At 43.1% G+C, this 24,374-nt stretch overlaps 2 protein-coding genes across 4 annotated transcripts in view; one reads left to right on the plus strand and one right to left on the minus strand.

Annotated features, from left to right (window-relative positions):
• BNC1 (basonuclin zinc finger protein 1) overlaps window positions 1–19,854 on the plus strand; it is a 29,029-nt gene extending 9,175 nt beyond the window's left edge. For all 3 annotated transcript variants that reach the window (XM_084968486.1, XM_084968485.1, XM_003128450.5), the window contains exons 2-5: window positions 7,906–8,005; window positions 9,042–9,277; window positions 11,274–13,138; window positions 17,582–19,854. In XM_084968486.1, coding sequence (XP_084824612.1) covers window positions 9,131–9,277; window positions 11,274–13,138; window positions 17,582–18,266 — 2,697 coding nt within the window. In that variant the 5' untranslated portion in view covers window positions 7,906–8,005; window positions 9,042–9,130 and the 3' untranslated portion in view covers window positions 18,267–19,854. The remainder of the gene's footprint in view (window positions 1–7,905; window positions 8,006–9,041; window positions 9,278–11,273; window positions 13,139–17,581) is intronic.
• The window catches only part of SH3GL3 (SH3 domain containing GRB2 like 3, endophilin A3), a 350,527-nt gene that overhangs the window by 278,330 nt on the left and 47,823 nt on the right, over window positions 1–24,374 (minus strand). The window lies entirely within an intron of this gene.

A 24,374-nucleotide genomic window follows, 5' to 3' on the forward strand; every position in this document is an offset into this window, starting at 1 on the left:
AGTGGTCTCTGTCACGTTTCTGACTGACCTCTGTTTTCTGCCATTAACCTTATTAACTGCACCCAACTATACTGGCCACTTTTCTGTTCCCTGTACACTCTAGCCTATTTTGTGCCTCAGAGCCTTTGCACTTGCTCTGCCCTCTGCCTTAAACATTCCTTCTATCTCCAGTTCTTCACTGGCTCCTTGCCATCCCTTCAGACTCTATTCAAGTGTCACCTCCTCAAAAAGCCTTTGATGTTGACCTTGGCAAAAAGGCACTTACTCCTACTTCTATCCCTCCATGCCACCCAGTAAAATTACTAGTAAAGATTTCTGCTTAATTCTTTCACAGCACTCGCCTTTTTCTGAAAAAGTATTGTTTGGTTACCTGTTTGTTCTCTGGCTCTCATCTAGAATATAAGCTCCTTGAAGGCAGGGACCTCATCATTCTTATTCAACACCTCAACCCCCAGAGTTTAGAATGCCTGGCTCATAAACACTCAGTAAATATTTATTCAATGAATGAGGTTTCTTACTGTGTGGAACTTGAGTATCATTATCTCCAGGATGTGGATGATAATGCCCAACTCTCAAAGTTGCTGTTGAGATTAAATGAAACCATGAATGTCAGTGCATTTAGTATCAAATATGGATATTTCAGTATCCATATTTGAGACCACCTTCATAGCTTGTGAGTTCCTCAGCTTCATCATCTATAAAATGGGGATAGTAATACCTACCTCTGGGAGTGGTGGTAAGAAATGAGAAAACACATAGGTACTGCTTACTGCAATGCCTCACACATAATAAATAATCACTAAGCATCATGAACTATGTGACCTTGGGCAAATTACAAATCTTCCATAAATTTAAGTTTCCTGAGAATAATTCCCTCCTCACAGTGATGTGGTGAGGATTGAATGAGATCACCTCTCATATACGAATGCCACCATGTGGAAGGACAGATCCTGGAAAAGTAGCTAGTCTCCCCATCAGACTCAAGTAGGACTTCTGTGATGATGAAGTGTTCTCATCTCTGCTGTCCAGTACACTTTAAAAGGTGACTAAAGATCTGAATTTTTAATTTTATCTTAATTTTAATTTAATTAGCCACATGTGGCTAGTGGCTATTATATTGGACAAAGCAGACTTAAGTAACTTGAACTTACAGAGCTTCCTGGCTGGTATGTAATTCAGTTTTGTTCCTGAGCCACATCACAAATAACTCCCCTCAAAAGGTCAATGCTAGGAATCTAGAAACCCCAAAAGTCCTCTATGAATTTTCTCTTCCCCCTTCCATCTGATCCCCCAAGAATATCCCCTTGAATTTATCTTCAGTGATAGGAAAATATTTGCATGTACTGGAGATGAGAACAGCTTTGAAGTGGACAGTTTCTATTCTCAAGCTTAATAATTCAAATCCCAACAAAGGCCGTCATGGTCCAGCAGCAGATGTCTGTGCAGCTACTCTACTGTGTGCTTGGACTGGCTGGCTGCTCTGAGAAATTTAAGTCAGAATCTCCCCAAGCTGAAGGTAGATCATGGGTGTCAGAGAGAGGAAGTGGGACCCTGAAGTCTGCCTAAAAACCAGGTCATAACTTTCCACTGCAAATAACCAAATCATCCATCTCATACTAGGTGTGTCAGTAATTTCTGGGTGAATGAATGAGCAAATTATGGTTACCAAAGAAATCAAACCAGAATTTTGAATGTTGATTTGTAGCACATCAAAGTGACTAATAACAATTCGGAAATAGTCTGATTAAAATGAGTGCGTAAAAAGTAATAATCATGTCTTGATGAGTTCGGAATGTTGTAAACATCTGCTTTATGTTTGCGAAGAATGGAACAAGTATCAGGATTCTAAAAGAAAGGATGTACATTTTAAGAGTTTTCCATTTTGATTTACATAAGTACTTCTTGTCCTGTAATTAGAATTTTTGGTTTAATTTCATTTTTAGAAGTTTTAATTTGTCTTTAGATAATGGTGCTATAATTTTACTACATCATGGAATTCTGAGATGGGTGGAAAAACCCAAGGGCTCTAATATTGGAAGTTTTCTTAGACACTCTAATTAGCTTTTTTAGTTCATAAATAATTCCTCTGAGATTTATTTCCATAGATGTTTAATGAGCTTTATTAAGCCTTATTCAAATAGGATCATATAGCACTACATGACTGTTTCTTATAAAGCAGCATTCATACATTGGAATTACAGATAAAACTGCTTAAAATTCAGTCATAAAACTAGAAGCTGCTAAAACTAAATAGTTGGGTTAGATCAGTAGATCTCAACTGGGGGAAATTTTGCCCCCAGGGGTATTTGGCAATGTCTGGAGACATTTTTGTTTTTCACTACTGGGGAAGGGAGGTGTTACCCTGGCATTTGATGGGTAGAAGCCAGGGATGCTACTTGACATCCTACAGTGCACAGGACAGTCCCTACCACAAAGTATTATCCAACTCAATGTCTGTAACGCTAACATTGAGAAACCATGAGTCAGGTATCAAAGATGCAGAAAAAATGAGTTTCGACCTTATGCTATGAAATGTGCTTGGAATTGTTCCCTGTCTAGTTTTGCTGTGCTGGGCCTGAGATAGTGTCACTCAGAGTTTCCTGGGGGCTTTGAGTGAGTGAGGGCCTCTTGAGCAGAGTATTTAGGAAGTAGAGGAATTGTGTGCTCAAGGACATCTTTCTCTGATTCAAGTAGGTTCTATTGTCCAAATAAATGAAATGTGAATTCACTTTGTATAGTTCCAACATCTTGTTTTTAAAGAGTGAATGCCATCTTCGGAGACATAATCCAAAATAAGAACTTCTCTCTTATTAAAAGTTTCCTTTAAAATATCGGAGTTCCCATCGTGGCGCAGTGGTTAACGAATCCGACTAGGAACCATGAGGTTGTGGGTTCGGTCCCTGCCCTTGCTCAGTGGGTTAACGATCCAGCGTTGCCGTGAGCTGTGGTGTAGGTTGCAGACGCGGCTCGGATCCCACGTTGCTGTGGCTCTGGCGTAGGCCGGTGGCTACAGCTCCGATTCAACCCCTAGCCTGGGAACCTCCATATGCCTCGGGAGCGGCCCAAGAAATAGCAACAACAGCAACAGCAACAACAAAAGACAAAAAGACAAAAAAAAAAAAAAAAAAAAAGAAAAGAAAAAAAGAAAATATCCATATTTGGAGTTCCGGCTGAGGCACAGCAGGTTAAGGATCCAGTGTTGCCGCAGTAGTGGGGTCAAGGTTGCAGCTGCATCTCGGATTCGATCCCCAGCCTGGCAGCTTCCATATGCCACGGGTACAGCCAAAAAATTTTTTAAAACAGTCATATTTGTAGAATATAGCTGGTGAAATAGTTCAAAGACTTAGTACTAAGCGTGCTGGTACCTATTGAGAATAAAGATGGTTAGTTTGCCTGTCAGCTAACTTTCAGAGTGTTGCAGAGAAGTTTAAAAACCGGACAACATAGGTATGCCACAAACTGAGCTAATGGTGGTCTTTTAAATTTTGGCAGTGTGTATTATAAACTAAACCATTACTTGTTTTTATCCTTTACTTCCAGTCAGGGTAATTGTATAATTCTGTATAGGTATATAGATGTGTGTGTTCATATATTTAATATACACACATATTTAAATACAAATGATTTGTATATGTATATACAAATGATTTGTATATGTATATACAAATAGAAACTCTAAAATCAAAAAGTAAAATAATTTCTGGCAAAGGGATATTTAATTTTTTTCATTACCCCCACACACACACACATTATAAGGAGACTTTAGAAAATTTTTCCTAATTGTGCCTCCCCCAATGAAATTTAAGTATCACACCATGTACTATATATATGTTTATACACACACACACACACACACACACACACACACACACACACACACGTGCTTTACACATAAAAATGGTAGAGCAATTTTCACCCTATGGGGCTGGTATACCCCAGATAGGAATGTATGCAATATGAGAGTGAGAGACTGTTGTGATCATCTGGAGTCCTTTGTGTTATATTCTAGGGCTTTACAAAGAGCAAAACCCTTTCCCCCTGTATTTCCTGTTTTTTGATAGCCTCTTGAAGGGATTAGATAATCGTGTTGCTCTCTGCTGCACACCTCAGGTATGAACACCTGAAAATCTCTGCTTAGGCCCATTGTGATTTGAAAAAATTGTAGATATAGTCAAACCATGTAAATTTTAACCTGTATTTAAGCAGGGTCACTGATTTTTTGAAGACTTTATTTTTTTTAGAACAGTTTTAGAGTCATAGAAAAGTTGAAAGTTCAGTTATTTCCCATATACCCCCTACCTCCACAAATGCATAGCCTCCCCTGTTATCATCATCCCTTGCTGGAGGATACATTTGTTACAATTGACAAACCTACATTGATATGTCATAATCATTGCAAAATCCATGGTTTGACTTTCGAGTTCACTCTTGGTGTTGTACATCTTATGGATTTGGAAAAATGGACAATGGCATGTGTCATTATAATCTCATACAGAGTATTTTTACTACCCTAAAAATCTTCTGTGTTCTAACTGTTCATTCCTCCACCACCTCTGCCAGACCCCTTGGCAACCACTGATCTTTTTCTTTCTCCATAGTTTTACCTTTTCCAGAATATTATATAGTTGGAATCATGCAGTATGTGTATAGCCTTTTCAGATTGGCTTATTGCAGTTAGTAATATGCACTTGTTTCCTTCATGTCTTTTCAAGGCTTGATCGTTCGTGTCTTTCTTGTGCTGAATAATATTCTTTTGTTTGAGTATACCACAATTTATTATCCAGTCACCTACTGAAAGACATCTTGGTTGTTTCCAAGTCTCGGAAATTATGAATAAAGCAGCTGTAAACATCTACGTGCAGGTTCTGTGTGGGCATACGTTTTCAACTCCTTTGGGTAAATACCAAGGAGTGCAGCTGCCAGATTATATGGTAAGAGTGTGTTTGGTTTTGTAAGAACCCACCAAACTGTCTTCCAAAGTAACTTTACTATTTTGCATTCTCATCAGCAATGAATGAGATTTCAGTTGCTCTGTATCCTCACAAGCATTTGATACTGTCAGTGGTCTGGATTTTGGCCATTCTAATAGGAGTATAGTGGACCGATTTTTTAAAAGTAATATTTTTATCAAATATAATTCACATACCATAAAGTTCACCCTTATAAAATATATAACATGGTTTCACCATGTTCACTGAGTTGTGCAACCATCACAGTTATCTAATTTTAGAACATTTTAATCACCTCAAGAAGAAACTCTGGTCAAAAATTAAAATATCTGTGCTTCAAAGAATACCATGGAAAAACATTAAAGGATAATCCAAGGATTGGAGAAAATATTTGAAAATCATGTATCATATATTCCTGTACCTAGAACACATAAAGAGCTCTTATTACTCGATACTAAAAGACAACCCAATTTAAAAGTGGGCAAAAGATCTGAATAGACATGTAGATGGCCATTGAGCACATGAAAAGATGCTGAACACCATTAGCCATCAGGGAAATGCAAATCAAAACCACAGTGAAATGCCTCTTCATACCTGGTAGGATAGCTACAATAAAACAGACAAATAATAACTAATATTGATGAGGATGTGGAGAAATCAGAACCTTCATACATTGCTGGTGGGAATGTAAACTTTAAAAAAAATAGCTAGGGAGTGTCTCAAAATGTTAAACACATTTATTATGTGATCCAACAATTTCACTCCTGGGAGTATATTCCAAAGAAATGAAAATATATGTCTTCCACAAACTTGTGCACAGGGTTCCTTTGGGGAATAATGAAAATATCATAAAATTATACTGTGATGTTGGTCGAACCCCTCTAAATACACTAAAAATCATTTAATTTTGTACTTTGAGTTGTATGATACATGAATGATATCTCAATTTAGAGCTATTTTTATTTTATTTTTTTGGCCATACCCAGGGCATGTGAAAGTTCCCAGGCCAGAAATTGAACACCTGCCAACAGCAGTGAGAACATCAGATCCTTAACCTGCTGAGGCACCAGGGAATTCCTAAAATTGTTTTTAAAAACAGTGAAAACAAGCAAAAAAAGAACACCCCTCTTCCCACTACCACCCACTAGCAGTCACTCTTCATCCCTATCTGCTCCCCGCAGCCCTGGTAACAACTAGTGTGCTTTGTGCCTCTGTGGGTTGGCCTTTTTTTGTCATTTCATGTAAATGGAATCGGTCAACCTGTGACTTTTTGTACTTGGCTTCTTTCATTAGCATATTGTTTTCAGAGTTCATCCAAGTTATATCATGTATCAGTACTTCTTTCTCCCTAATTGCATAATAACATCACATTGTGTAGATATACCACATTTTGTTTATACGTTCATCAATTGATGGATATTGGGGTATTCCCACATCAGGGAGATTATAGATAATGCTACTTCTAACAGTTCTGTACAAGTTTTATGTGTACATATGTTTTCCAGTTCTCTTGGGTTTATACCCAGTAGTGAAACTATTGGGTCATATGGTGATTGCGTTTGTGAGGATTAGCCAGACTCTTTTCCATAGTGGCTGCACACTTCTACAGTCCCATCAGCAACTGATTTTTAAGTGAGGACTAGTTATGTAGTCCTAGTAGTTATGTACTCCTAGGTACCTAGTACCTAGTACTCCTAGTACATGGGAGTAGTTATGTATTCCTAGTAGTGTCCTAGGCCAGCTTCTCCCTTCCCTGTGCCCGTGCAAGGCCACATAGTACCTTCCTTGGCACATGGAGGTTTAAACCTGTAGTTATAGGGCTTTTTCATCCCCTCCAAACATAGGCACTCCCCAGATTCTGCCCAGCGGCTCTTCCCAGGAATCCCACTGACAGATCTCTGTGTGAGCGTTTTCTCTTTAATAATAGATTACATTCCTCAGGCCTCTATCCCCTTTTGAGAAATTCATATTAAAAATATATGTGAAGTTTGTTCTTATTACTAGAACTTTTTTGGCATGTACATCTATTTTTGCTTCAGCTGTATGTTTGCACACTCCACACCCCCATTCCACACCTGGCCCTTTTTTTTTTTTTTTTTTGTCTTTTGTCTTTTTAGGGTTGCACCCTCAGCATATGGAGAGGTTCTCAGGCTAGGGGCTGAATCGGAACTGAACCAGCTTACACCACAGCCACAGCAATGCCAGATCTAGGTGACCTACACCATAGCTCATGGCAACACCTCATCTTAACCCACTGAGCGAAGCCAGGGATTGAAGCTGCATCCTCAGGGATCCTAGTTGGGTTCATTAACCACTGAGCCATGACGGGAACTCGTATACCTGGCCCTTTGACCTGCAATTGGCCGTCGATGCAGGGCTTGTTCAGCCTGTGTCTGTCAGTCACATAGTCCAGTGAGTGGAGTCAGGGAGTCATCCTCACTGTGGTCAGCTATTACATGTCCTCAAATCTAATTGATATTCAGCCTCTAGTTCGTTTTGGGGTGGGGACACCTAATTACGCATGTGGATTGCTCTCAGTTCTGATCGATCATTCTCCCATTTACTTGTTCCATGGCAACCTGGTATACCTTTCAGGGTTCCTCTTCTGGTCAACTTAGAGATTTAGTGAGAACGTGACTCTTCTTCACTCTTTCTATATGTCCTTAATAACAAGCAAGGTATTTCCTGCTCACCTATAATCTTTTCTTATGAAAAGGTCTAGGGTTTTAGCCCATTCTTGCACACAAACTCTCTACATAGTGTGTTCACCGTCTCCAAGTCCAGGGCCAGCTGCTCCTCTTTCCAGGGTACACTGTGCACATCTGGGCCTGGCATGGAGTGGGCACACATCACTCAGTGAATGTTGCTCAGTGGAGGAATGCATGTTGCTCTGTGAATGTGATGTGTGTTCCGTGCCTCACTAACATGCCAGGTATCCCTGTGTTCCCTTTTGCAGGCTATCGGCTGTACGCTGAACTGCAGTTGCCAAAGCTTCAAACCAGGGAAAATAAACCACCGTCAGTGTGAGCAGTGCAGACATGGATGGGTGGCCCACGGTAACTTTATTTTTCCCTCTCTTGGCCTATAGTGTTCCTGCTAAATAACTGAGTTATTTAGGAACACATTGAATGTCTAAGAATGGAAGCTAACATTTGTAAGTTACTGTCGTGTGCCAGGTAATAGGCTTTATATGTGTTATCTCTTTGAATCTTAACAACTCTGTGTGATAAGTGTTTATTAACCCCCTTCTAAAGATGTAGAAAATGGTGCTTCAGTGCTTCAGTCATTCTGCAACGATAGGCATGTTCTGTGCTGTCTAATACAGCATCCTCTAACCCAGGGTGGTCAGGTAAGAAAACAGAATGCTCAGTGAAATTTGAATTTCACATAAATGATAAATAATTTTTTAGCCTAGGCATCTCCCACTGAATATTTCTAGTTTAAGTATATCCCACTTACTCACTGTTTCTCTGAAATTTATATTTCAACTTAACATGAGCATCCTTATTTTTATTTGCTAGCCACATATGGTTACTGAGTATTTGAAATGTGGCTCGTGCAAATGCAGAACTGAATTTTTAATTTTATTTAATGTTAATTAATTTAAATCTAAATTTGAATAGCCGCATGTGACTGATGACTATTGCATTGGACAGCACAGAGTTCAGTGGTCTAACGTGCCAAGCCTAACAATTAGAAAGGCAGACTGGGGCTCAAACCTAGATCTCTTGGCTTCCCAAGTCTAGGTTCTTCCCCAGATCTTGTGCTTCCTGATTTTCCATCCATTTGATTATGCACCTGCCACCTTTGTTTTTACCCCCTTTTCTTGTCCCTTCCCTACTTGTGACTGTTTTACTCCTTAGACATGACAGGAAAGGGAGAAAAAGAAGAGTCCCACCTAGTCCATTTTACTTTAGAAGTTCCTGTGAATAACTTGGAGCAAATAGCTATTAAGATTATTAATTGTTTGCATATTTGTGGTTTTTGTCTTGGAACAGATAACTGAGAGATAGCTCTAGCCTACTTCCTGTGCAGTGTTTCTCTTAAAAGTAGGATCTTGAAAAATGATATTTCTTCCATTTGATGTTTCAGCTCTGAGTAAGCTGAGGATCCCTCCTGTGTATCCAACTAGCCAGGTGGAGATTGTCCAATCCAATGTGGTGTTTGATATCAGCAGCCTCATGCTCTATGGGACCCAGGCCATCCCTGTTCGCCTGAAAATCCTATTGGACCGTCTCTTCAGTGTGTTGAAGCAAGATGAGGTCTTGCAGATCCTCCATGCCTTGGACTGGACACTTCAGGATTACATCCGTGGATATGTGCTGCAGGTATGGGCACCATGGGCCCCGTTCTCATAGAATGTCTTCTGAAACTCATGTCCATGGAACAGATGTGACCTAGTTGCCTACAGTGCTACAGCCAGTGGCACTTATCTGTCCTATTAATAGTTATTTCTAATGGTTTAAGCCCTACTTCATGTTCTGGGAGAAATCCAGCACTTTGTTCACAGTATCAGTGATACTCTGGCTTGGGAAGAGCTCAGCCAGCTCTTCCACAGTCAACCATTTGCCCCATCCTCAGTGCTGCTGCCATCTCTTTTATTATCCCTAAACTATTTACCGACACAGGACATCTGTTTCTGATTTTACTGACGGTTTGGGGGTGAGGAAGGGAACTTACATTGCAGAAGGGCACGACAAATAGTTAACAGTTTCATGCCACACCTTCCTGTTCTTTAAAGCCCTCTGCCATCCATCCCCCACTGATTTTTCTTCCCAGGCTCTCTCATCTTGTGATATTTCTAAGCGCATGCTTCTGCCCATTCTTTCTCTCCCCTCCTACCCCCCCGCCCAAGTTCTCTTTTGGCCTCCTCAGCTTTTCCCTGCCTCTCACCATCATTCCACACCTTTTATCCCAACTCTCATCTCTTTCCTTTGCAGAGTAGTTTTAGCTACCTTTCTGTACTGCACTGTGAGGGGTAGGCCTCAATGCTTCATATCCACAGAGGCTATCAAGGTATTTTCACAAGCAAAGACCATATTTCCTGGTGTGAATTATATCATTTCTCTGACCTATGAAACAGCTACAGCATTTTCTTCCTTGTCACTGCACTAGAAAATGTCAGCTAACTTTGGTAAAAATTTCATCAAAATGGGGGTGGTGGTGAACGTATTTCCAAGACTAACATACACTTCGGTCTGACTCAGTAGGCCGTAACCCTAAGACAAACACTGATAACAACCATTTATTGACTTAGGCCCTCTTCCAGTTTTATTTATCTCGTGAGGTAGATAGATTATCCCCATTTTCCAGTTGGAAAACCAGAGGCTGAGTGCTTCTAAATCTTGCTGAAGTCACTCAACTCGTGTGTGGCAGACTCAGAATTTGAACCTACTTCTTTCTGACTCTAACACCCCCAGTCTTCCTCTGGAAACACGTTTGCTCACCTCGCGTGCAGACCCCCAGCAGGCTAGAAACCACCTTTTATGTAGAGCAGCATTATGATCTTACATTATGACATCGATCAATATTTAATGATCCTAATAATCTTGCTTTCTAGTGTTAGGATTAAAAATATGGAATCAATTACCTTGAACCTCTAGCGCATGAAAAATTTATGATGTTACATTCCTCATCATCTTCAAAACTCTTACATGCACTGTGAAAAATCTCAGTAGGCCATCAAATACATGTTCTGTGATAAAATATTTATTGTAGTTTTGGGAAAAGTTAGGCCTTGCTAGAGTTTGAAAGATCTCCAGCTCTCCGGTGTAATTACAGCTCTGCTTTGTGAACACAGGCAATAGATCAATACAGGTTCATTTGTTTTTTGATGTTAGTTGCTTGGGAAAGATTATTACACTTGCAGTGAATAAATACTTGGGCTGAATCTAGGCCTGATTGCCCCATCTATACTCTTTAGACAAAGAAGTTACTATTGTTCAAATGATACATATTTTAATTTTAGTGGAGGAAAATTATTACACCTCATGCAAGACAACCAATTGGTTTGAAATAAGATGTAAAATAATCACCAAATTTCCCTTCGGCTGGAGTGATATAATTTTACTTCTCTCTTTTGGACCACTCCTTACATGTGTGCAGTTTATTTTTGGCACAGCATTTCTGTCCTAGGAGAGTGAGGTGAGTGGGAGCTGAACTCAACAAGCCCTGAGCTCACAGGGGTGTCTTTTTCAAATATGCCCAAAAATGCCTTGTGGGCTAGGCTAGTGGAGGCCCTGACCACATTCATGGTTCCTTTCTTAGAGAGAAGGACAAGGAATAGTAAACTAATTGCACTTTTAAATTCTGGTTTGGGTTTAGGATGCATCCGGAAAGGTGTTGGATCACTGGAGCATCATGACCAGTGAGGAAGAGGTGGCCACTTTGCAGCAGTTCCTTCGTTTTGGAGAGACCAAATCCATTGTTGAGCTCATGGCCATTCAAGAGAAAGAAGAGCAGTCCATCATCATCCCACCTACCACGGCAAACGTAGATATCAGGGCTTTCATTGAGAGCTGCAGCCACAGGAGTGCCAGCCTCCCCACTCCTGTGGACAAAGGAAACCCCAGCAGTATACACCCCTTTGAGAACCTCATAAACAACATGACTTTCATGCTGCCTTTCCAGTTCTTCAACCCTGTGCCTCCCGCACTGATAGGGTCACTGCCTGAACCATATATGCTGGAGCAGGGTCAGGACCAAAGTCAGGACCCCAAACAGGAAATCCACGGACCCTTCCCTGAAAGCAGCTTCCTCACTTCCAGTTCCACCCCATTTCAGGTTGAAAAAGAGCAGTGTCTAAACTGTCCAGATACTGTTACTAAAAAGGAAGACAGCACCCATTTAAGTGACTCCAGTTCATACAACATCATCACAAAGCTAGAAAGGACACAGTTGTCCCCCGAAGCCAAAGTGAAATCTGAGAGGAACAGCCTTGGCACAAAGAAGGGCCGGGTGTTCTGCACAGCATGCGAGAAGACCTTCTACGACAAAGGCACCCTCAAGATCCATTACAACGCCGTGCACCTGAAGATCAAGCATAAGTGCACCATCGAAGGCTGTAACATGGTGTTCAGCTCCCTGAGGAGCCGGAACCGCCACAGCGCCAACCCCAACCCCCGGCTGCACATGCCAATGAACAGAAATAACAGGGACAAAGACCTGAGAAACAGCCTGAACCTGGCTGCCTCTGAGAGCTACAAGCGCCCAGGTTTCAGGGTGGCTTCTCCAGACTGTCGGCCTTTCCCTGGCTACTCCAGTTCAGGAGAGGATTCCAGGAGCCAACAAGCCTTCCCAAGCATCGGGCAAAATGGGGTGCTTTTTCCCAACCTGAAGACAGTCCAGCCAGTCCTTCCTTTCTACCGCAGTCCAGCCACTCCGGCCGAGCTAGCAAACACACCCGGGATGCTGCCTTCCCTCCCTCTCTTGTCCTCTTCGATCCCAGAACAGCTGGTTTCAAATGAAATGCCATTTGATGCTCTTCCCAAGAAGAAATCCCGGAAGTCCAGTATGCCCATCAAAATAGAGAAGGAGGCTGTGGAGATAGCTAATGAGAAGAGGCACTCACTAAGCTCAGATGAAGATATGCCCCTGCACGTGGTCAGTGAGGATGAGCTGGAGGCCTGCAGTCCTGGGTCAGACAGAGCCTGTGAGGAGCAGGACACACCGTCAGGAAGCTTAGGGAAGCCTCGCCCTGAAGGAGAGAGGCCCTGCCATCTCAAACCAGTGATTGAGTCCAGTGGAGCCATCCGCCAAACCCCTGAGCAGGCCACACACAACTTGGAGAGGGAGACTGAGCAGAGGTCAGTGTTGACTCTGGTGTCACAGGCTGGGGAGGATAGTAGCCATGAACCTCACCTCACACCTGGGTTGGAGCCTTGTGTTCCTTTCCCTGACTACATCAAACTGCAGCAGCACCTGCTGGCCGGGGGTGTCTTCAGTGCTTTGTCCACCAGAGGAATGGCTTTTCCTTGTTTTGAAGATTCCAAAGAGCTGGAGCACATGGGACAGCACCCATTAGCAAAGCAGAAGGAGGAAAATCGCTTCCAGTGTGACATCTGCAAGAAGACCTTTAAAAATGCTTGCGGTGTGAAAATGCATCACAAGAACATGCATGCCAAAGAAACGCACGTGTGCACCGTGGAGGGCTGTAAGGCCACGTTTCCTTCCCGCAGGAGCAGAGACAGGTAAGACGTCTGGGGGCAATCATTTCTTCCAAGACAGCAGTTCTTCAACTGTAACATGCATCCGAGTCACCCAGAGGGTTGTTAGACTTTTGAGCCCTGCCCCTAAGATTTCTGCTTGAGTAGGTCTGGGATGAAACGTGAGAGTTTGCATTTCTTATTCCCAGGTGACACTGATGCTGTTCCAAGGCCACAGATTGAGAAACAGTGTTTCATAAATCCAGATTCCTGAATTTTCAGTTTCAGAATTTAAACTCATCTGGCCGTTGATGTGAGGCTATTTTAATCTTTTTAAATTTCCCTTTGTGTGGATTTTTTAATATATATTCAGTATAGCAATATTAATGGTTTACTACAGGGGCCCTACCATGATATTACAGTATATGCATCATTCTGACTTTCTAAAGTCTAAGAAATTTTGGATTCAGAAGCACATCTGGCTCCCTAGGGTGTTTGAGATAAGGAATCATAAACTAGTTCACACATTAGAGGAGGCAGCTTTTTAAATTAGGATTTTAGCTCCTCAAAACTTGTCTGATTTTCATTTCAAAGTATGAATTCCATAGAATGAAACCTCTACTCTGATTTCTAGTTAACCACTATATTTGAAAGGAAGAATAACTGCCTGATTGAAAATTTTTTAAATATTAGGTATCAAAGAACAAAAGCAGTTAGCAGGTTATTTCAGGGGCTGTAATGGGTGGTTGAAAGATGAGAAGTTTGTCAGCGCTAGGTTTTCATGACCCCCCAACACAGAGTCAGACTATCTACAGAGTGCCCAGACATGGAGTCTCTCTCATCACTCTGGGGGCACAGCACTGGTGTTACCATCTTGCTTGTGCTTTTCTTAATGAACTTGAGTCACATAACTGCTTTTCAGGTCACCTTGCTCCCCAGCCTATAAAGGGAAGAGGAAGCATACCAAAAGAGGTCCCCAGAAAGGCTTCAAGGACAGGACCAAACTCTCTGATGTAATGTAACATTACAGATACTCGATGGTTCACAGAATATTAAAATGTTACATTTGTTCAAACAAGCTTGACTTGAAGCAGCTCAATACCACCATGATCTTTATCCAACTCATAGCACCTAATTTATTACGAGGGGAAAACGTGTAGACACCCACACGCATTCCTGGACAGGACTCATAAGAACACACTCATTGTCTTGAGCAGAAAGGTTAGGGCAAGAGTGATATTAGTTAAAATTCCTGTTTCTGTTGCTGGATGTTGCACCAAACCACCAGGATACCCTAATTAGAGAACCAGTCCTCCTCCTCCGTCCTCCAAGAGGAGTGTTTGCTCATGAGTAAGTTGTTACAGAGAAGAGATAGGCATATTGGTCAGATGGTCTTTGATAGTTATGAAACTGACCTGCAGTATCTACTAAATTAAAAGGCATATGGAATTTAAGAGATTATTTATTTCTCATGTATTTAATATTTTCCTATTTTCTGACCTATCTGTGATACGAGCCTCCTCCCCCACCACAGGAACGCATCTTGCAGTCTGAATGTAAACTACTAAATCTAGTAGTCTAGAAAACTTGGACTGCATTTTCCCTAGCATCTGGGATTAAAAAGATTCCCGTTTTAAACAGGACCTTGTGAGCAGCCCTGGGTCCACCCTCATTTTTCTGAGTCAGAGGTGAGAGTGCATTGCTATAAGGATAACTAACTTCCTCTCTTCGAGCCGCTGCTACTGCCAACACCAGTTACTAGGAACCATCAGGAAAGGACTGCGGCAGCACTGTGGGCACTTATTTGGCCAACAGATATTTAAGAACCTTCTGTGTTAGATGCTCTGGACACAGTCCCTGCCCACAACGGCTGGTAGGGGAGACAGAGCAGTAAATAGGTGATTGCTGGTGAATGTGACAGCAGCTAGAAGTGGAGACGGGGAGAATACAGGCTGTTATGGGTGCCTAGGAGGGCACCTAACCAAACTCTTTGAGAAGTTAGGGAGGGCTTCCTGGAAGGAGTTATGTCTAAACCAGCAGCTCGCAAAAGAGGGTCTTGGTCTCACAACCCCTTTACAAATTCTTAAAACTTCAGAACCCTCAAGTTTTGTCTTTTGGGGTTTATATCTATCAATACTTACTGTGTTAGAAATTAAAACTGAAAAAAATTAGTATGTATCACATCATTTAAAATTAAAAACCTATTATATGTTAACATTATACTTTTATGAAAAATAACTGCACATGCTAAAACAAAAATGTAGTGAGGAGTGGCTTTGTTTTACATTTTTGGAAATATCTTCAACGTCTGGCCTAATAGAAGACAACTGGGTCTTTATGTCAACTTCTGGGTTCAACCTGTTGCCGTATCATATGTTATGTAGCCTCTGGAAAAGTCTACTCTGCATTCGTGAGAGGATGAGACTTTCAGGGGATAATGTCTTAGTATCATTATGAAATGAGTTTCGACTTAACGGGTCCTCCTGAAAGGAACTCGTGGGGTGTCTAGACCACACTTTGAAAACCACTGGTCTCAACTAATCTAAATAGTCAAACACAAGGCAGGGAAGAGTTGGAGGGGGAGGTGGAGGCTGAAGGGAAGAAACGCAGACCTGGGCAGCAGGCACAGCATTAGCAAATCCTGGAAACAGAAAGCCTGGAACATGGTTCATAGGGTTTTTTCAGCTGTGGTAGTCACTGTCTTGGGAACATGGCACCTCAAGAAATGCATCTAACCCTCTGAGGATATCTGCTAAGGAGGAGAGAGAAGAACCCACAAGTTAGCTCTTGGTGTTCATGGCATCCTCAGGAGTTAATAAGCATGGGGCCCAGATGTTTGTTTTGTTGCATCACAACCTTTCTGTACAAGGTTCCAGTAAATGTGTTTGTCTGACTTTTTTTGACCGCTGTGTCTATTGGAACCTCTATATGTCAATCTAGTGTCTGGTTTTCTGCCGAGACATACTTGCTCCTTCAACTCAGGGTGCTGACATAATCACAGGGCACAGTTGCAGAGTCAAGAAGAGTTGCCTGCAAAGTGGGTGATCTGGAAGTATAATTCTGATTATGTCCCAAAAAAAGAATGTGTATGAGGATAAAAAAGAAAAGTTAAAAATGTATGTGTTTTATGAGAAACATGTCCCCCGTGTGTCTTGGGAGATTTAGAAGAGAAAATTCAATTCTTTGTTATTTTGATGAGGGTATTTTTCCCAGTTTGACCCTGGCATGCATTCTGATCTGTCTCGAGAGAGGTATTTTCCCTGTTGGGACCAATTCTCCAGTCACCTTGGAGATTGGACCCCTTGGTAAGGGCTGTTTTTGCTCATCAGAAGTTAGGGGATCTCCAAGCAAGCCCGACATTGATTGACAAGTTACATCCAAATGATATCTTATGAGTAAAAAGCATGCGTCATAATGGGTACTCATGGTCTGCCCTTCGGGAGTAATCACTGGGTAGACAATGGGCGGTGTGCTCACAGTGCTGCATTTGCAAAATTCCTGTCTGGTGTATAGTGAAATGTTGCAAATATGAACTAAATTTAGCTCCTGCACATACGGGCACATGCGCGCACACACTCTCTCACGTCACACACATGTATACAATTTCTAACCAGTCAGGTTTTCATACCTGTAGAACTTCTGTGGTGTGTGTGCAAATGCTCTAGACCATGATGTCAGACACATAGGAAATTTAAAATTTTCTGGTAACCATATTACAAAAGTAAAAAGAGGGAGTTCCAGTTGTAGCTCAGTGGTAACAAACCTGATCCCTGGCCCCGCTCAGTGGGTTAAGGATTCTGCATTACCGAGAGCTGTGGTACAGGTTGTAGATGAGGCTTGGACCTGGCATTGCTGTGGCTGTGATGTAGGCCAGCAGCTCACATCTCTGATTCGACCCCTAGCCTGGGAACTTCCATATGCCATGGGCATTAGCCCTAAAAAGAAAAAATAATAAAAAGAAACAAGCAAGTTTTAGTAACATTTTATATCATTCAGTCTATCCAAAATATTACTATTTCAATATATGACACTAGCCACATTTCAGGTACTCAGGTAGGTACTCCTTGCAACCTATGAGTAGCTATCATATGGAATAGTTCAGCTTTAGAAGATAATATTTCCTAGTTTCATTGAAATAAAGTCCTCTGCATATTTCCTTATTGTTTGTGACCAGTTTTCTTCTGGGATTTCCTGGTTCCAGTGTCCCAGTTGAATTGGCTAACTGAAGTAGACTAGCATTCTCTAAAGATGAGATACAAGAACCTATGTGTTAATCAAATTGTGGACATTGAAGAGAACTACACATTTCCTGGTCAAATGCCAACTTGTGACAAGCTGTGAATGGCAGCAGGCAGTGTCCATTGCATATGCACTGCCTCCCAAGCCCCTTCTCATCCCTTCTCCCATGCCACACGTTTTCCTGGTATCTGTCTCATGTCTTTAAAACAACAGCCCAGCCCATTGCTAACCATCTTTTCACTCTTGTAGACACAGTTCAAACCTAAACCTCCACCAAAAAGTGTTGCCCCAAGAAGCGTTGGAGAGTGGTGAAGACCATTTCCGTGCAGCTTACCTCCTGAAAGATGTGGCTAAGGAGGCCTATCAGGATGTGGCTTTTACACAGCAAGCCTCCCAGACATCTGTCATATTCAAGGGAACAAGTCGGATGGGCAGTTTGGTTTACCCAATAGCCCAGGTCCACAGTGTCGGCCTGGAGAGCTACAACTCTGGTCCAGCAGGTGAGGGCACCATCCTGGATTTGAGTACTACCTCGAGCATGAAGTCAGAGAGCAGCAGCCATTCCTCCTGGGACTCAGATGGGGGAAGTGAGGAAGGCACCGTGCTCATGGAGGACAGCGATGGGAACTGCGAAGGGCCAGGCCTGGTCCCCGGGGAAGATGACTATCCCATCTGTGTCCTGATGGAGAAGGCTGACCAGAGTTTTGCCGGCCTGCCTTCTGGGTTGTCCATAACATGTCACCTCTGCCAAAAGACGTACAGTAACAAAGGGACCTTCAGGGCCCACTACAAAACTGTGCACCTCCGCCAGCTCCACAAATGCAAAGTCCCAGGCTGCAACACCATGTTCTCATCTGTTCGCAGTCGAAACAGACACAGCCAGAATCCCAACCTGCACAAAAGCCTGGCCTCCTCTCCAGGTCACCTCCAGTAACAAGATGGTAGACCACGTTTGGTTGGATAAGCATTTGTCATAATTCAGGAATCAGGTAGTCCAAAGAAATGTTTCTGTTTAATACCACTGGGGGCAAACCAGACAAAGAATATTTGAGTTGACTTTATAGTCTTCTATAGCACGATGAGCAAAAAACAAGCCTTGTGGGAAGTTGTCTTTGCGGCAGCATTTCCTCTTATTTTCCTTAGTCGAAGAGGTTTTTCCCTGATATAACAAAAACTTGCAGAAATACGTTTTTTTCCCAGATTTGTTTACACATTCCCTGGGAGAGCTCCATGTCTGCAGATTGACAACAAGGCCCAGGACCTGGAGGCACTTTGCAGTGAGGCTTGTAGTATTAAGGGTCAATTGAATGTCCTGGGGGAACAGGCCATCACCATGGGTGACACCAAGAGCCAGTCCCAAAAATCACATTTTTCAGTTCCTGTTTTAACAAGTCTGAAGTCCAGACTGGAGTTTGGAAAAATGACTATTCAAGATTGTCCTTCCATTTAGAGAGGAGAATTGCTTTTTTTCCCCTCCTAAAGGTCTCATGTGTTTACTCCAGGGAGTTCACAGAGGAAGTGGGTTGGCCTCTAAGGAACATGGATGTTACTACCAAGGATGTTAGTTCTTGTTCTATAACATGCATTCAAGAAGCCGGGGGGTGGGGTGGGGGGGAAATAATTCATGCACTTAAAAAATAGTGGTCTTCAATTTAATTTAAAATTAGTTTGATAATATTTAATTTGTGTTTATGTTGTGTCTTTGGGGTGGGTGCAGACATGTCACAGTATGACCTCTGGGTCTCTGCTCAAAAGCAGAACAAGTGACAACCTAAACATCAAAACCACTGCCCATTTTTGTTTGATGAACTTCAGTCTGTTCATTTAGATCCCCCGTGGAGCAAATGCAGACACGATTCTGGCAGGACCATTCGTTCGTATTTGACCAAAGCATTGGAGAATGTGGTTCTGACCGTTGTGCATTTTCAGTAGCACTGGATCCCTCAGTCTTCACCCTTTTATAAATGTGTAAGATTAGGATGAACTTTGGAATTTACATGGTAGGAAGAAAAGTAGTACATTATTGCCATACTGTATGTCTTAATATTTAACTTATTCTGAAATATATTCCACACCATTATACACATTTGCTCATGTAGAAAAGAAGCTCAGTCAGTCCTGTGAAAGGAGTCCATCTCCTAAATTTGGCATTTATAATATCCTAAAAGCCCACAGTTGGGAAAAAGAAATTGATTTTGTGTTAAGATTTCACGTTAACCATCTTGTAAACTCATGGTTGATTTGAGTAATGAAAAACATCCTTAAAGAGAATTGGGGGTTAAGAGATATTATTCCTCTGGCCCAAAGGTGAAAAAGGCCAATAGCCTGTTACCAATTATTTTAACATTTAAAAAAAAAAAATGACAACTTAAAACTTATCTCTGCTTAAAGTGCGATGTATCTTCCAACTGTTTTGTTACCCAGCTGTTTAATAGTCCAGTTCTCCCAAAGTGGAAAAATTTGTATACAGATGAGTTTTCTATGATTTAATAAAAATATATGGAGCACTCTTTGTTTAAAAAGGCCAAATCTGTCAAAGCAGTTTTGGTATATGTACTGCCTGTTGTATGAGTGTATATGGTCACACACACACACACACACACACACACACACACACACACACTGAATTTTACAGGGTGGGGACCCCTAGGGGAGGTCTGGTGGACAGGAATCAGCAACCACAAGAACTGCAGCAATTCATGAGTTCCAAACAAAGTAGGTAGTTACTTCACTGGAAGGTGGGGCTAGGTATCAATGTGTCATCAAGGAAAACAACAGGGATTTTTAAAAAAACTATTCTGCTATCAGGAGTTCCCATTGTGGGGCAGCGGAAACAAATCCGACTGGGAACCGTGAGGTTGTGGGTTCGATCCCTGGCCTCGCTCAGTGAGTTAAGGATCCGGTGTTGCTGTGAGCTGTGGTATAGGTTGAAGAGACGGCTCGGATCCTGCATTGCTGTGGCTGTGGTGCAGGCCGGCGACTACAGCTCGGATTAGACCCCTAGCCTGGGAACTTCCATATGCCACAGGTGCGGCCCTTAAAAAAAAAAAAAAAAAAAGCTATTCTGCTATCAAAGATAAAGTCTTATGCCCAGTGTTCAAAATGGAGTACAGTGAAAGATTTAAGCCTCTTCTTTTTTAAATATGCAGTTTTTTAAGAGTAAATTTTTATTACTTTTAACTTCTTCACTTCTTTTTTCTACCCTTCCAATACACAGATAAAAAGGCATGATCCCACTACCCATCCACCCCTCTCAGGTGTTGTCAGTGTCCATGCTTAGTATTTCATTGGGAAAAATGGAGTCACCAGAGGAACTTTCTCAGCAACTAGCATCTGCACCACCCTGCTCTAGAGCATCTCTCTTGCCTGGATGACTGCTGTAGCCTCCTAACGGGTCTGCTGCAACCATTGTCACCTCCTACAGGAGTCAGAATGTCCTTTAAGATGTAGATCAAGTTATGTAGTGCCCCAGCTTGAAACCCTCCAAGGCTTCCCTTAACAGTTCCTATAAAATTCATAGACCCTCCCAAGGCCTACGAGGCCTTAAAACATCTTCCACCCCTGCTACTTTTCCATTCTCTTTGTCTCACTAGTCTTGCAATACCATCTTTGTCAGCCATCTCCCTTTCCCCGCAGCAGCTCCCCCAGGCCTCCACTTTGCGAGATCCCACTCCATGGACCCATCATATTCACAGAGCTGACCTCACTCCCTGCTCGCAGAGAATTAGGTGGGAACCCCCTCAGCTGCTTCCCCAGTGCCCACCACCCCCACGTTTTATCTGTGTTCATACCCATCCTCTGGTCACATCTGCCTGGACCACCTGAGAATGTGTCTCGTGCCTGACAGACACAGTGAGCTGCAGACCTGTGAGAAGGTGACGGGTCCCCCTGCACTCCTACTACCCAACTGGCGGTCACGCACAGACTCGTCATGGCCTCCCTGGACTCAGCACCTCCCGCTGAGGGATCTGAATCACCCTAACTCAGCCTTCATGATTTTTTTTTTTTGCCATTTCTTGGGCCGCTCCCGTGGCATATGGAGGTTCCCAGGCTAGGGGTCTAATCAGAGCTGTAGCTGCTGGCCTACGCCAGAGCCACAGCAATGCAGGATCTGAGCCGCGTCTGCGACCTACACCACAGCTCACAGCAACGCCAGATCCTCAACCCACTGAGCGAGGCCAGGGACCAAACCCACAACCTCGTGGTTCCTAGTCGGATTCGTTAACCATTGAGCCACAACGGGAATTCCCAGCCTTCCTGATTTTATCCATGTGTGCCTGGGGGGTAGCTGTGTTAGTCTGGGTCCTCCAAGAAGCAGATGCCAACAGGACTAAACGTACAAGGATTTTATTAAGAAGCGCTCCTGAGAGAAAATAGGAAGGAAGCTGAGGAAAGCTGGAAGAGCTGGCAGATACAGTGTGAGTCTGACTCCAAGTGAAGAAGAGCGGGAGGGAAGGCTGGGTGCAGTGTGTCCGAAGAAGGTTCAGCAAGGTTTTAGGGGAGTCTCTGAGCCCAGGTCAACCATCTGAGCAGTCCCCCATCTCCTGGGAATGGGCTCCCTGGGAATCGTATCCCTGCCTGCGAGCAGCCCATGGGAAGTGTGGCCTCTGCACATATGGCGATGATGTAGACACAGTAGCTGGAGCCTTTGGCCAGACTTTGCCTTCCTAAAGCCCCTATGGTCTGTTCAAGGTGGATTCAAACCTGTATGTTTCTCTGGACTCAGGTATTCTTTTCTTTTTGAAGACTGATCCTCTTACTTCATCCCTCCAGCTGCCTTGAGGATGTCGCTCTGTCACTTCTCCCCTCTCCCATTCATTATCAAATTCATCTTTCTAAGGGCTCCATCACTCTAGCCTATAACATTTGCATATCTCTCATCTTAATGATGAAAAAAAATAAAAATAACTCTTTGGCCCCCATCCCTTCTGGGCACTCTTCTTTCCTCCTCCTTGTACAGCCAACATCCTTAGAATAGGAGATTTTGCCTCCTAATCCCCATGCTCATGTTGCTTCCTTTACCCTAAGTTCCTGGTGCCTCCCCATTGTCCACATCTGGTTCTTCAGTGCACCCTGGTCCCCCTCACTTGCGTGCTCTAAGTGGTCTCACTCACCCCGTGATCAGGACTGCTATCTGTAGGCTGATGCCTCCTCAGTTTGCAGCTTCAGCAGGGTCCCTTCAGAGCTGCCCTCTTGACTGTTCATTATCATGGAATAATCCACACATCTCCAGCTCAACTTGTCCTCAGCTCAGTTTGTCATTCACCAGCAATCATTCTCCTCCTTCCATTTCCTCAGATTGAGGGAGTGGTGCCAGCCCCTGAGGCAACCCAAACTAAACCCCTGGAGGCGGTACTGAGTATGGGTGAGAGCATAGCCATTTTGTGTGTGATGTGTATTTCAAGAAAACGTCCTTTAGGAACACTCAGATTGGAGCTGTATTTAAGTTTCATGTGGCATAAGATATTCTTTTTTTTTTCAATAATTAAAAGATGTGAAAACTATTCTTAGTTCATGGGATAGGTTATGGATAAGATTTGGCCTGTGTGTCTTTCTTGCTATTCCTTAAGAGCTTAGCTATTCCACCTACTAACCTGGTGATTTTGGCCAAGTAACAGCTTCCCTGGGTCTCAGTTTCCTCATCTGTATAATGAACATAATAATAGTCTGCTTCAGTGGCTCATACGAGTTCAATGACATGGTGCATACGAAGCACTTAGCACAGTGCCTGACACGTACGTGCTCAGCAAATGCTAGCCGTAAGCAATGTCTTCGTCACCATCATCATCACTGTCCTAGACTTTTCCTTCACTCAGCCACCAAATCCCAACAAATACACCTATTGAAACACTCTCACTCCCTTTCCCTCTTTCCTGCTCATCATCAGTGTCATCTCCTCAAGGCAATTCACCACTCCCTTCTCTTCCTTCAACAGACTTCTGCTTTTATTTCTCTCAAATCCATCCTCCAGACAGCCGCCCAGGATCTGACTTTGTCTTCTCCTCCAGGGGCTTCCCCTCCCGGGCTGACCCCCTGCAGCTACCCCACTATCCCCCGGGCTGGTCAGCTCCCTGTGCCCCCACAGATGCTGCTTTCTCTGCAGGAACCTCCTTTCAGGTCTCTGACCCACTAACCCTTGGTCCTCCTTTGAGTCTCAGCTCAGGTGTCATCACTTCCAGCAAGCCCCTGGTGACCCTCTCCTTCCCTCTTGGTGTTGAGTGAAGTGAGGGAGCCCCTTCTTGGCACCCATGTGTTGTCCAGGTTTGCTCACAGACTTTTCTTCCACCACCCCACCCCTCCTTCGGCAGTTCTGCCATCAGTATTCACCCCTCACTGAGGGGCTTTGTTTGTGACCTCGGGCCATCAATCAGCAGAGACTTACTGAGAACTCCCCTACTGTGTGCGAATCACTGCTGAGTATGGGGTGGTAAATGCGATAGACATGGTCCTTGCCCTTGTGGAATTTAGAGCCCAGCAAGGGAGACAGATACTAAACCAAAAACATTAAAATAAATAAATTATACAAGCTGCCCTTCCAGAAGAGAGGTCTCTATATCTTCAGCTTCTCTTGCTAGCATCCCTCTCTGTTAGGCCCACCTGACTGAGAGCATGGGGTCATGACCTCCCGGTGACCTCTCCTCCTCAAGGCTGGGCATTCTCAGCCTCCCTTCCCAGGCCCGTGGCTACATAAATGAAACTTTACTGTCAATTGCCTGCACATCCCTAAACCTTCAGCCTTGTAGGTCATCCTTCTGTTTATACTCACATTAAATAACCCCCACACTTTAAGAAAACTCATCTCAGCCATCACTTTCTTCATCAGCCTTTGAACATAAAAAAAGCACAAGCCTCCCAGATTCTGGGAGCAAACTCAAATCAATACAGGTTCAACTGACAGATGAAAACTTGCTCCTTTGCCCCTAGGCATAGGGATCTGATAATATCTCCTTTTCCAATCAAGCTTTCAAAAGCCATTTACTCCCTCCCCTAGCAGAGGGTTAAAGATCACAGGGGCACAAATTTGTCCCCTGTGGCCCTATCT

Source organism: Sus scrofa, chromosome 7, assembly GCF_054392235.1.
Source record: "Sus scrofa isolate SSC_HxYL_T2T_F1_AM1 chromosome 7, Sscrofa_HxYL_maternal_Yorkshire_Landrace_v2.0, whole genome shotgun sequence".
Classification (NCBI taxonomy): domain Eukaryota; kingdom Metazoa; phylum Chordata; class Mammalia; order Artiodactyla; family Suidae; genus Sus; species Sus scrofa.